General features: G+C 35.4%; 1 protein-coding gene across 1 annotated transcript in view; it reads left to right on the forward strand.

Annotated features, from left to right (window-relative positions):
* Positions 1-12,755, forward strand: part of Pja2 (praja ring finger ubiquitin ligase 2) — a 51,108-nt gene that overhangs the window by 19,711 nt on the left and 18,642 nt on the right. The window contains exons 2-4 of the mRNA XM_005361334.3: positions 1,336-1,453; positions 2,592-2,792; positions 4,224-5,256. Of these exons, the coding sequence (XP_005361391.1) occupies positions 1,423-1,453; positions 2,592-2,792; positions 4,224-5,256 (1,265 nt within the window). The 5' untranslated portion in view covers positions 1,336-1,422. The remainder of the gene's footprint in view (positions 1-1,335; positions 1,454-2,591; positions 2,793-4,223; positions 5,257-12,755) is intronic.

Consider the following 12,755-nt stretch of genomic DNA (forward strand, 5'->3'; position numbering starts at 1 on the left):
CCCACCTATGTTTTAACCTATCAGGGCAAGCAGCTTCTTTATTTAATTAACCAATGACCTTCCTCCATCAAGCTGCACATGGAGGGAAGCTGCAATTAGCAAAAACATATTTTTATGTAGAGGGCTATAAACAAAAGCCAGTTGTAATGAATAATTTGAAGTAACATGCCTGGGAGGGGCATGAAAGCATAATCAAAGAAGAGTTCCTTGTTTTTGAAAAAACTGAGGTCACACGACTATTGTTTTAGTTCCTTGGAGTTTTCATCCAGCTGTATTAGAAGATGACATGTTTCTCAAATTTGTTGATTTTATAAATGAATATAGATATGTGCTCTCTGATGTATGCTTGTGTTTAAGTAACAATAATCAGGCATAACAACCCATTTGCAGAGTGTTTTTTTTTAATAAGTTTGTGTTAGTGGTAGAAAATTACTGGTGGTTTGTGTACTCAAATATTAAAGTGTTAAGAAAAATTCAGCTTCTGCTAAATTTAAAAAGCCTTCAACTTCTATAATAGTTAATGTATTAATTTCAAACAAGAAGTTTTTTTTTGTTGTTAACTGATATGTTAGTCTTTACTGGTTTAGAGTAGATTGTGGGTTAAATTATCTGATCGTAATTGATAAGAACATTATTACCTGTATACTTGAAATTTTAAATTTCCTATTAAATATTTTTAATATTTTTAAACTTAATGATAGCTAAGTGAATTTATGGAAAAGCTTAAGCCAGCATGGGATAGTAAGCTCCACTATTTTATTTTATCACTGTGACTGTGATAAAACAGTGACCAGAAGCAGTGTGGAGGAGGAAAGGGTTTATTTGGTTTACAGGTTATAGTCCCTTTTTGAGGGAAAATAACAAGGCAGGAACTCCAGGTAGGAACTGAATCTGAGACAATAGAAGAAAGCTGCTTACTGGCTTTCCACAGCTTGCTCAATTTGCAATCCAGGACCACCTGCCCAAAGGTGGCACTGCCTATAGTGGGCTGTGCTCTCCAACATCAAACATCAGTCAAGGAAATTCTCCTAGATGTGCTCATTGGCCAATCTGTTGTAGACAGTTCCTCAGTTGAGGCTCCTTTTTCTCATATGTATAGGTTTATGTCTAGTTACACGAACACTAACTAGCAGTGTTGCACTTTCCAATCAGTTCTTCAACAATATATTTGATTATTTACGTACAAGTTCTATGTATGATTGTGTTTTTGTCAGATCAAGTTCTATTTCTCTAGGGGATGAAAGGCCAACAATCTTCACGGGCATCAGTTTTGTCATTTTTTTTGTTTTATTCTTTTATTACTAATATTTTGTTCAATGCATTGTTTCTTTGTAGGAATCATTTGCAGCTTATTTGCTGTATAAGTAAAATCCAAATTACATCCATAATTCTACTGAGCTGTGAGCATAGACGCTGCCATATATGTCACAGTACACTGAAAAAGAACCATCAGGTAAGGAAGATAGGTGTTTATTCTTCTACATTGAGGACTTCTTTTTCTGTTCCCTGGGTACTTTAAATGGAATATGTGGAGCCGGGCATAGTGGCTCACACTTTTAATTCCAGCAGAGGCAGGTGGATCTCCGTGAGTTTAAGGCTAGTTGGGGCTATAGAGGGAGAACTTGTTTCAAAAAAAAAAAAAATATATGTGATGTGTTATATCCTCTGTTAGGTGATTTTATGAAAAGACTGATTTTACACCATCTATAGTTATTTAATATTTATAATGATTAATTTCTAACTTAATATAAAACACCCCCTCGTTTCTAGCATATGTTCCATTTTGGAGGCTGTTCTTTTGGAGTAGTAGTTAAAGATGTTGATTCTTATATTTTTGAGACAAGTGATTAAATATTTTTTTTTTTTTTTTTTTTTGTAATAAGTGTCACTGTGTAACTTAGGCTGTCCTTCAGTTTACCATCCTTGCCTTAGCGCTGGGGTTTTAGATACACGTCCCCATGCCTGACTTCTTAACATTTATTTTAAGTTTTAAAATAGATAGTGGCTACAATCTAAATGTATTTGAATGGATTAAAAGATGATATAACATTTTATGGCATTTAATAAATACAAGGTTGTCATTTATAATTTTTTACTTTATACTTGTTTTATACTTGTTTTACTTTATACATAACAAAAATAGAAAACCTTCATATATTGATTGTACTATGCACTGTGAGGAAATACTCTATTCTTACATAGAATATATAATAAATAGTTGCCTAAGCAAGTTTAATATATTTTTGCGTAATACTGTACTGTTTAATAAAAAGTGAATTAATATTCAAGTTTACATGCTGGGGCTTTTCTTAGCTTGATTTATACCATCCATTTGTAATTTTGGAGATGGAATAGCATGTGTTTGATTTCTTCTGTGACCATTTCCTTCCAGAGAATTTTATCTGACCCTTGGCTTCAGTGCATAACTATTTAGTTGTTTCTTGTCATCCCTGCACCACTTAAGCAGGACACCTGTTCAGTGGTGTATAGTTTAGTAAATAGTAGCATGTTTGTTGAAGCACTTTTTCCCCAAACTTGTTGCCATTGTAAAGGTTATTACTGACCTTCCTTACTTTAATTTGTATTTTCAGTAATGGATCAAGAATCCAACAAGGCAGCTTGGCCTAAACCAGCAGGAGGATATCAGACCATTACAGGCAGGAGATATGGAAGAAGACATGCATATGTCAGTTTTAAGCCGTGTATGACCAGGCATGAAAGAAGCTTAGGTCGGGCTGGTGATGACTATGAAGTATTGGAACTTGATGATGTTCCAAAGGAAAATTCCTCAGGTATGTAACATATAGTCAATTAAGGGCTATTATTTTAAAATTTATGTTTTTGATAATAAATATGGTACATTTTCTTTCTATTTGGAAATTTTTATTGAATTTAATAGCAGTACCATATACATTAAATATAGAAAATTCAATATGACCAGTCACTAAAGTATGACTAATTGTTATGGCAGTGATCACACAACCACATCCATCAGCTAATTCCTCTCCCAAGTCTTTGTCTTATTTTTAAATCTCTTCTGTTTATCTTTATAGCAGAAGTGACCGGATATTACTTTTCCATTCACAAACTTTGCTGACCTAGGGGAGTTTAGGATTTTGTTCTCAGTACCTTAGTTCAATTCAATGCCAAGAATTGAATGTGAACTGACAGTGTTTGTCCCTGCGTACTATATTTATGTAACTTGTAACTTCTTCTGAATAATATAGCTTAGCTTACTTATTTTTTTCCATTATTTTGTAAAATATAAACACCAAAATTTCTGGTAATAGTTATTCAGTTAAGCCTTCTTAATTATTCAGTGGTTTGAAATAGTATGTACAGATTTCCTATACTGTAGTTACATAGTTATATATAAATATATAAAATCTTCTAGTTTCATTTTTATGGTTCTAAGCAAACTGTATAATTGTAGAATATTTTGTCTATTATTTGTAGATCAGAATCTGATGAATGATGAAGTTATTCCAATAGAGTCTTTTCTGTTATAAATTAAATTTAATTTATTTTATGATTTATGCATTAGGTTATAACAAATCTCAGTATCTTTGTGAAACTAATAATAAAAGATAAAGTTGAAAATAATTATAGATTTGATTTCAAGTGTCAGAATTTTGACAAAGTATGGCAAATTGAATCAGTATATTCACTTATTTTTAAGTTGTATCTCTAATACCTAAATTATAAATGTATTAACAATACATTTTGGACATAGAAATCTGATTCATGTCTAGGAAGTTAGATTTAATTTTTTAATTAACATCAAAATACAGTTAAAATCTTATTTCTCGTAGATCTATTACCTAGGGATAAAATTATATTTGTCATAAAGGTTTTTTTTGAGAATTTTAGAAGTTTTGTAACTAAAAGGTAGATTTGTAGAGTAATTAGAGAACAGATTATTCTGACTGCTTTTATTTCGCATTGTGTATCTTACTATTTGCTTTTTTTTTTGGCATAGAAAAGATTTTTGATACTGAGACAGGGTTTAAAAAAAATCTGTAAAAAATCCAAGGATAGGGTAATGAGAGGCTGTCCAGGGGTGGAACTGAGTTTGCAGTGTAACCATTCTGACTATAGTAAAGTTGGAGAATACAGAAACATCAGCATATTGCCAAATAGATCATGATTTCCATGGAATTGATATTATATAAAATCTTATCTAAATCCCTCCAAAATGCTTTCTTCTCTTTCTTTTTATGAAGGTTCCAATTCATTGGATCAAGTCCATCCTTCTTTACCCAATGAATCTATTTTTGAAAAAACTGAAACAGAAATTTCCACTTGTGGTCCAGCACTGAATCAAACCACTGAGAGCAGTCCATCCATTACCCCAGTATGCCCTAGTGAGGAAGTCAGGGAGACCTTAGAAAGTAAAAGGAATCTCCGTAGTGGCGCTGAGACCAAGTATAGTCCAACTATTTATAATGTCTCAAGTCTCCAAAATGGAATTGTGTTGGTTTATGCTGACTCTAATGATCCAGGCAGCAGATGTGATGAGAATAATGACTCCCTTCAGCTTTCTGCAGAAGCTGTGGAAGGTGGTAGATGTCAGGAAGTATTAGGCAATACAGTATTTGAGCTAGAAAATGGAGAGCCAGAGGTGTACGCTGATTTTTCCATATCTGTTCCCTCTCTCAAATGTGAAATAAGTGATGAGTTTGAAGAGCTAGATTCAACACCTTTAGAGAAAAATTCTGCTGGTGATAATGGGCAGGAATTCAAGAGGTCTTCTGAAGACGTTGTTAGAAAGAGGCAACAAGATAATGCTGATCGGGAAAGACAGAGAGAAAATTCAGCTGAAGATGCAGACTGTGGTCCAGGGCATATTTGTAGTGAACACAATACTAATGACAGAGCCAACCACCACGGAAGCTCTCCTGAGCAGGTAGTACGGCCCAAAGTTAGAAAAGTGATAAGTTCGAGCCAGGTAGACCAAGAAATGGGTTTTAATAGGCATGAGGCTAAACAAAGAAGTGTTCAGAGATGGAGAGAGGCTTTAGAAGTTGAGGAATGTAGTTCAGATAACCCTATAATAAAGTGTGAAGACTATGATGGAGACCATGAGTGTGTGTTCTTGACTCCACCTTACTCAAGAGTTGCACAGAGGGAAAGAGAACATAATCGTGCAACAGCAGAAAATGGAGCCACAGCTTCAGGAAGGCAAGAAATTCGGGATAATTCCTTTTGGAATGGCTGCGGAGATTATTACCAACTCTACAACAAAGATGAAGATAGGTAAGCTTCATGCAGTATTTAGTTGATGTATGTATTATGCCAGATATTCTTTTCTTTTTAAAAAGATTTTATATTCATTATACAAAGTATAACATTCTCACACATGTTCATCTTGAACTTTACATGGTTGTCATGTAGTAGCCTGCCTTTCCACCTTTCTCTTTCTCTTTCCCTTTCCACTTTCACGTCTAGATTCTGCACAAGAGAAGGCATGCAGTGGTTTTCTTCTGGGTCTGATTTGCTTTGCTTTCTTTACATGATAGTCCCCAGTTCCATCCAGTTCTCTAAAATGCAATCCATTTGTCTTTGTGAAAGAGCAAAACTATGTTGTATATGTATATCATATTTTCTTTATCTGTTTGTATGTTAATGAAATCTGGTCTGATTTCTCAATTTGGCTATTGTGAATAATGTTGATAGAGCCAGTGAGATAGCTCAGTGAGCAAAGGTGCTAACTGCCAAGCTGAGCCTGGTGACCTGAGTTCAGTTCCTGTGTTTCACAAGGTAGAAGGAGAGACTTGGTTCCCAGTAGTTGGTCTCTGACCTCCACACATGCACTGTGGCACACTTCCATCTACATACCTACACATGTGTAGTGGCATAAATAAAGCTTGCCTGCAGATTGGGAAAGTAAAACAGCCACATTAATCAGCCTTACAGCTGCGCAGTGATAACACATACATTTTAATCCTAGTAGCCACACTAGTTGCTATAAATAAATGCAATATTAAAGTTTAAATAAAATAGTGCTGAAATAAGCAAATGTTCAGGTTCACCATGATATGCTGACTTAGATTCCTTTGTATATTTATACCCAAGGTTTGGTCATTATTATAGTTCTGTTTTCACTCTGTTGAGAAATCTTCATACAGATTTCCACAGTGGCCGTACAGATTCCCATTTCCATCACCAGTGGACGTGGATTCTTCCCTTTGTGCAAGCTCCCTGCCATCAGTTGTTTGTTTCCTTGCTTACAGCCATCTCTGACTAGGATGAAACTGACTCTCAGTGAAGTTTCGTGTGTCCCTGGTAGCTAAGGATGCTAAACCTTTTTAAATATTTTTTGGTCATTTGTACTTTTGAGATCTGTCTATTCAGTTCATTTGGCTATTGTTTATACTAGAATTATTGTTTCTGTGTGCTTGCTTTTCTGCATTAATCCCCTATTGGATGTTAGCTGGTAAAGATTTTCCTCATTTTATAGGCTCTTTACTCTGTTAAGTGCTTTGTTGTGCGGAAGCTTTACATTGTCATGCAGTTCTACTTATCAGAAAGTCCTTGCCTGTTGATACCCAAAAGTGATTTGCGTCTGTTCTCCAGGTGGACACTCAGTTTCTCCAGCTCTGTTTAAGAGGCTGCCTTTTCTCCAGTGGGTGCTTTTGGCTTCTTTGTCAGAATCAGGTGCCCATAGCTGATGGGTTTGTTTCTGGGCTCCCTGTTCTATTCTGTTGTCCTGCATGTCTGTTAACAAAGTGCTCTATTAGTAGTAAGGTGTTTAATAATAGGCTGTCTTATGTGATAGTAAGTACACATCTTGGTGATCATATATTCTGAGTATGAACCATACATGCAAACTGCAGAATATTTTGCTTTATTTGAGGCATTTTAATTATTTATGGAATTAGACTTTTAGATGCATAATGATTATTACAAAGAGTTTAGGTGCTGATTATTTTAATTGTATGTTAATGATTGAAATGCAAAGTATAAATTTATTGTATTTTTTTAAATCTGTGTTAAGACAGTCTGTTTAAAGAGTGATTAAGGTCACTATTGATTGGCAATATTGCATTACTTTTGTTAATAATGTCACCCATTTCTTTATTGGGTCCTTGTTCCCTCTTTTTATCACTTAAGCTTATTTATTTCTTTAAAAATTAGTTTCTGTGTATGTTAGTATAGACCTGTAATCCTATCATTCATAAGATGAAGTTCAAGTATCATAAATTCAAGGCTAGTCTGGCCTACATAGGGACACCATATTTCAAGCAAAAATTCTCATTGGCAGTTGTATGTGGTAGGTACTATTTTTCCTCTGCTCACAGATGAGGAAACAGGTCTAGAGAATTAACTAATTGGTATGTCATAACGTATGTAAGTATTAGAGCTCAAATTTGATGCCTTGAACTCCAAGAGGCTATATTCTCTATGATTGTACTGTTATTGTCAAGACTTTCTAATTGCTTTTCAAACATAGATTTCTTCCCCGTTCCCCAAACCATGAAACAGCAAATGGTGGGGGCGGGAGAAGTTTTTTGAACAGCTGCTCTCCTTTTATTTCCAGAGTCCAGATTTTTATAAATCTTTATTTTTGTTTTTCGAGACAGGGTTTCTCTGTAGCTTTGGAGCCTGTCCTGGGACTCGCCCTGTAGACAGGCTGGCCTTGGCCTCTGCCTCCTGAGGGATGGGATTAAGGACAGGCACCACCACCACCCGGCTTTATAATTCTTTTAAATCTAGTTTTAACCCCAACAGTACTCAGTTATGCACATACTTTATGAACTATTAAAAATAGTATTTTAACTTGAAAGTAGTTTGAAGAGAATTTACTAACTTGGACTTATTTTTTCTTGCTTTGTTTCATTTTTTTAAATCAAGAGAAAAGTCTGTTTTTATTTTACTCTCAGGATTCAGCACATAATTGTTAACAAAAAAGAGATCAGATATGGAAGGAGACAAGAAAACTTAGAGAAAAGGAATAATGGGGAAAACAACTTAGGTTTAGAATCTGTCATATCACAGAAAAATAAGTGTCAAAATAGATCAAGAAAGTGGAAGGCATACAAACTCAGTGTCAACGTCTCTCAGGACTGATCCATAGATAATAGACCTCTATTCAGCCATCCCCAAATACTTTCTACTGTGCTGTGTTTGACAGTGATTTTATATAGAATGTAAGTTTAATTAGGACGATGCCTATATTGTTAATAGCAGAAACATTAAATGATCAGATGACATTGTTATAAATAACTATTAAATAGATTGACATATGCTACAAAAATAAGTGGCATAAGTTCCTGGTTTCTAAGAGTCAGGATTGCTGGAAGACATACAGCATACAGAACTGTAATAACTAAATCCACACTACTCTGACTAAGCTCTAGATAAACAGATTCGTTAGGAGAGTAGAAGATAATCAAGGTTCATATTGATTTGTAAGACCTGTTGTTTAAGTTGAGAGTAAAGTTATTTCTCAGTTTATATGTATCAATTAGAATCCAAGGCCTTTTATTCAAAACCCACAAAGTTTCAAAATCATGAATTGACCATAAAGCTTGATCTGAAATTAACTGCTTTGATAGATACTCTGGATTGAACCTAAAATGAGACACTTTCAAGCAATCATATTTTGTGCTAGAAGTATTTATATGTTTGGTAACTATTTGTTGGCCTGAATTCTTTTGGGTGATGCTAGCCATTGCTTATGCGTTTGCGAGAAAAGATTTAAATTCTAAAACATTCAGCCCTAAGATTTTTTTATTTGATTATCTACTTTTAGATTATTATTAAAGAGAAATAAACTTGACAGTGTAAGGTTGCTTGTGTTTTGTCATAGTTACACATTAATTGAAGAAAATTATTTAACTTGTCTGTGTCTTTACCACTGTGGAACCACTAATCAAAACAAAACCATTAAGTTTTACTTGCTTTTCAAGTGAAACTGTTAAAATATTTTTTATAATCAACCCTCAAACAAAATATAGTTGTTTTCATAGGTTCTGTTTTTTAAAAAGTTGGTTGTTGTTGTTGTTTTCCCCCAGTGGTAGAAAGTGTATTTGTCTAGGGGAATTTTAAATGGTTATAATATGTTTTCTTAGTATATTTAGAAGTGATGTATCATGAACAATGATAGATTTTTGTAAATACAATGAACAGTAGGAAAAACATTTAGTATTAATAAAACTTTTCCTTTCAACTCTGTTGTAGTGTATTGACTGGTAGAACTTGTCAGGTGTGCCGGATGATGGAGTTAAAACACCCTGAAATGCTAGAATAGGTTAAGTTTTTTATTTAAGACACACAGAAATTGGGCATGAAGGCAAGTCCTGTAATCCCAGCACTTGGGAAGTAGAGGTAGGAAATCAGAACTTCTTGATTTTCTTTGGCTATGTAGTAAGTTGAGGCCAGCCTGGCCTGCATAAGATCCTGTCTTTAAAAAAAATACAGAATTAATTCTGATGGATAATATTTCTACGTTAGACTCCAATTGTGTTTTTGTAAGATTTAAAATATATTAAAGGATTAAATTAATTCAGTTCTATTTCTTGCTCTTTTTATATGACTCTGTTAAAGTATTTGTTACCAGGATGCCTGATAATCTGGTACCAGCCTATGCCAAAATGAAGTAGCAATAGATTCTAGTTTAATCTGACCCTCTCTCATTTATGTGTTTACTGTCGGTAAAGCTCTAAGAAGAGAAAAGGGGAAATGGTGACCACTTTTCTAAGGAAGGAAAGGAAAGGATACAAAACTTTGAGTCTGTGAAAAAATTTTTTAGAGTAACTCTTTTGTAAAACTTATCAATGATATACTTAAAGATATTTTTGTTGTGTTTGTATTATAAAGATAACACAGAACATTTATCAAGAATACAACTAAAATTCATTTGGACACTATTAGATATTTTAAGCTGACTACTTTAAAATAATAGGTAGCTCACCAGGTACGAACATTGTTACTCTTGCAGAGAACCCAGGCTCAGTTCTAACAAACACACAGTGACTCACAACCATCTATAACTTCCAGTTCTAAGGGATCTGACCTCCTCTTCTGACCTGTGTAGGCAGCAGGTGTGCTTGTGTATAGATAGATATCAGGTTAAAGCTAAATACACATAAAATAAATAAATCTAAAAGGATTTGTTTAATGTGTGGTTACTGTCTTCCCTGAAAAAGTCTTAAGTGGTCTCTTAATTATATCAGAACACTGCAGTCTGTAGGATAAACTTTTCTGCCAGTAGCATTATTCTGCGCTGTTTCACAAACCTGGAATCAGACCAAAGGTTAACACTTTGAAATATACCCTGAGACCTGTAATAATTGAGGACAAAAGTTAAATTAGGGAGGAGGGAGGTAGGTAGGGAGGGAGGGAGGGAAGGAGGGAGGGCGCAGGAGAGAGAACTAATTTTTAGTAATACTAGCACATTTTAACATTGGGCCTAACTGTTTTTGAAGAGACATGCTGACTGCATTTCTCTCTCTCTCTCTCTCTAAGATTTTTTTTAAAGAAAACAAACTATCTTTTTCATTTTACATATCAATCCTAGTTCCCACTCCCTCCCTTCCTCCCATCCTTTTCACCTTTCCCCTCCCCCCCATCCACTCCTCAGAGAGGGTAAGGCACATTGCTTTGGGAAAGTACCAAGGCCCTCCCTACCATATCTAGACTAAGCAAGGTATTCATCCAAAGAGAATAGGTTCCTAAAAAGCCAGTACAAACAGTAGGGATAAATTCTGGTGCCACTGCTAGTGGCCCAGCAGTTTGCCCCAGCCATACAACTGTTACCCACATTTAGAGGGTCTAGTATGGTCCTATGCTGGTTCCGTCTCTGTCTGACTGGAGTTGATGAACTCCAATTAGCTCAGGTAAACTGTTTCAGTGCACATCCCCATCATGGTCTTGACCTATTTGCTTATATTCTCATTCCTTCCACTCTTCAACTGGACCATGAGAGCTTAGCCCAGTGCTCTATTGTGAGTCTCTGCCTCTTGTTTCCATCATTTGCTGGATGAAGGTTCCATGGTGACATTTAAGATATTCATCTTTCTGACTACAGGTACCCTCTCCTTTATTGCTTAGGGTCTTAGCTGGGGCTATCCTTATGGATTCCTGGGAATTTCTCTAGTGCCATGTTTCTTGCTAGCCCCATAATGGCTCCCTCAATCAAAATATCTCCTTCCTTGCTTGCATCTTTGTCCTTTCTCCATCTCGACTATCCCATTCCCTCAAGTTCTCCTGAACCAGCCCCTCCTCCCCTTCTCCCCCTCCTCTTCCCCTTCCCCTTCCCTTCACACACACCCGCCATGCTCCCAATTTTGTCAGGCGATCTTGTCTATTTCCCCTTTCCAGGTAGATCTATGTATGTTTTTCTTAGGGTTCACATTGTTACTTAGCTTCTCTAGTTAGGGTCATGGATTATAGGCTGGGTATCCTTTCCTTTACAGCTAGTATCCACTTATGAGTGAGTGTATACCATGTTCATCTTTCTGGGTCTGGGTTACCACCCTCTGGATGTTTTTTTTCTAGTTCTATTCATTTGTATGCAAATTTCAAGGTGTCATTGTTTTTTTTTTTTACCAGAGTAGTACCCCATAGCACTTGAGACTTCTTTGAGAGATCTTCCTGTCACTAGGACTTAATCTTACTTAAAAGGTTAAAGCAAAACATGAACACCTTAACATAGAGGAAAACTTTTTGAGACAAATAATTTTGAGTCAGGCCTGGAGTCCAGCTGCAGAGGAAGCTAAAGCAGGAGGATTGAAAAAGATGCAGGCCTGCATGGGATACTGAGTAGTGAGTTCAAGGCCAAACTGGCTACTTAGCAGGACCCTACCTCAACATACAAAATAGAAATGGGTCTTAGGTACAGCAGAGTTGGAGAGGCTTGCTTGTATGTGTAAGGCCCTAGGTTTAATTCCTATAACCACACAAATATAAACCAAAAACAAAAAAGTTTTTGTTGATATTGTTGGGAAAATAAAATGCAGATTAGCTTTTTTAGTTTAGTTTGATGTATTAAAAGGCCCCAGACTCTGTTACAGAATAGATACTAATTCTCTCCATTCCCATGGTGATCACCCAGCCTTACAGAGAAAAGGACAGAATACACAAGCTCCTTGCTGTAAGGCTGAGATTGTCTTTCCTGATCTGTATACGTTGTCAAGGTAACAACAGAAAGAGCTTCTCTGAAATGCAGGTACCACAGCCAAGAAAAAACATAAAACATCCACAAGAATCCAAAGCAAAGTCTTTAAATCACATGCTTAAACATTTTAAAGACATTCCTGTCTTGTAATCCCAGCACTTGGGAGGCAGAGACAGATGGATCTCTGAATCTAGGAAAGCCAGGGCTGCTGTTGCAAGAGAAACCTTGTTTTGGAAAATTGAAAAGCCAAATAAATAAACATATAAATAAATAATAATTAGGAACAAAGTAAAAAATTAGATACCTCTTTGATCTTCATTGTCTGTAGGTAGCATTTAGAGTTATATTCAAAATCAAAAACGTACCTTCTTTACACATTCAGTTGATAAATAATTTTTTCAGGATATATTTTTTAATAATTGAGACTGTCATACAGTGAATTTTGATCATAATGACTCCCAGCTTCTCCCAGATCCACTTCTACCTCTGACCTCACCTTCTGTTCTATGGCCTCTTCTATTTCTTTTTTTTATTATTATAAATATTTAATAGTTCAATCAAATAAAATACTTTATATGTAGATCTCAGGTGAAAGTTAAGATCAAGTACCATCCAAAAGCAACATCTTATTCTC

This window comes from Microtus ochrogaster, linkage group LG4 (genome assembly GCF_000317375.1).
Source record: "Microtus ochrogaster isolate Prairie Vole_2 linkage group LG4, MicOch1.0, whole genome shotgun sequence".
In the NCBI taxonomy this organism is placed as follows: domain Eukaryota; kingdom Metazoa; phylum Chordata; class Mammalia; order Rodentia; family Cricetidae; genus Microtus; species Microtus ochrogaster.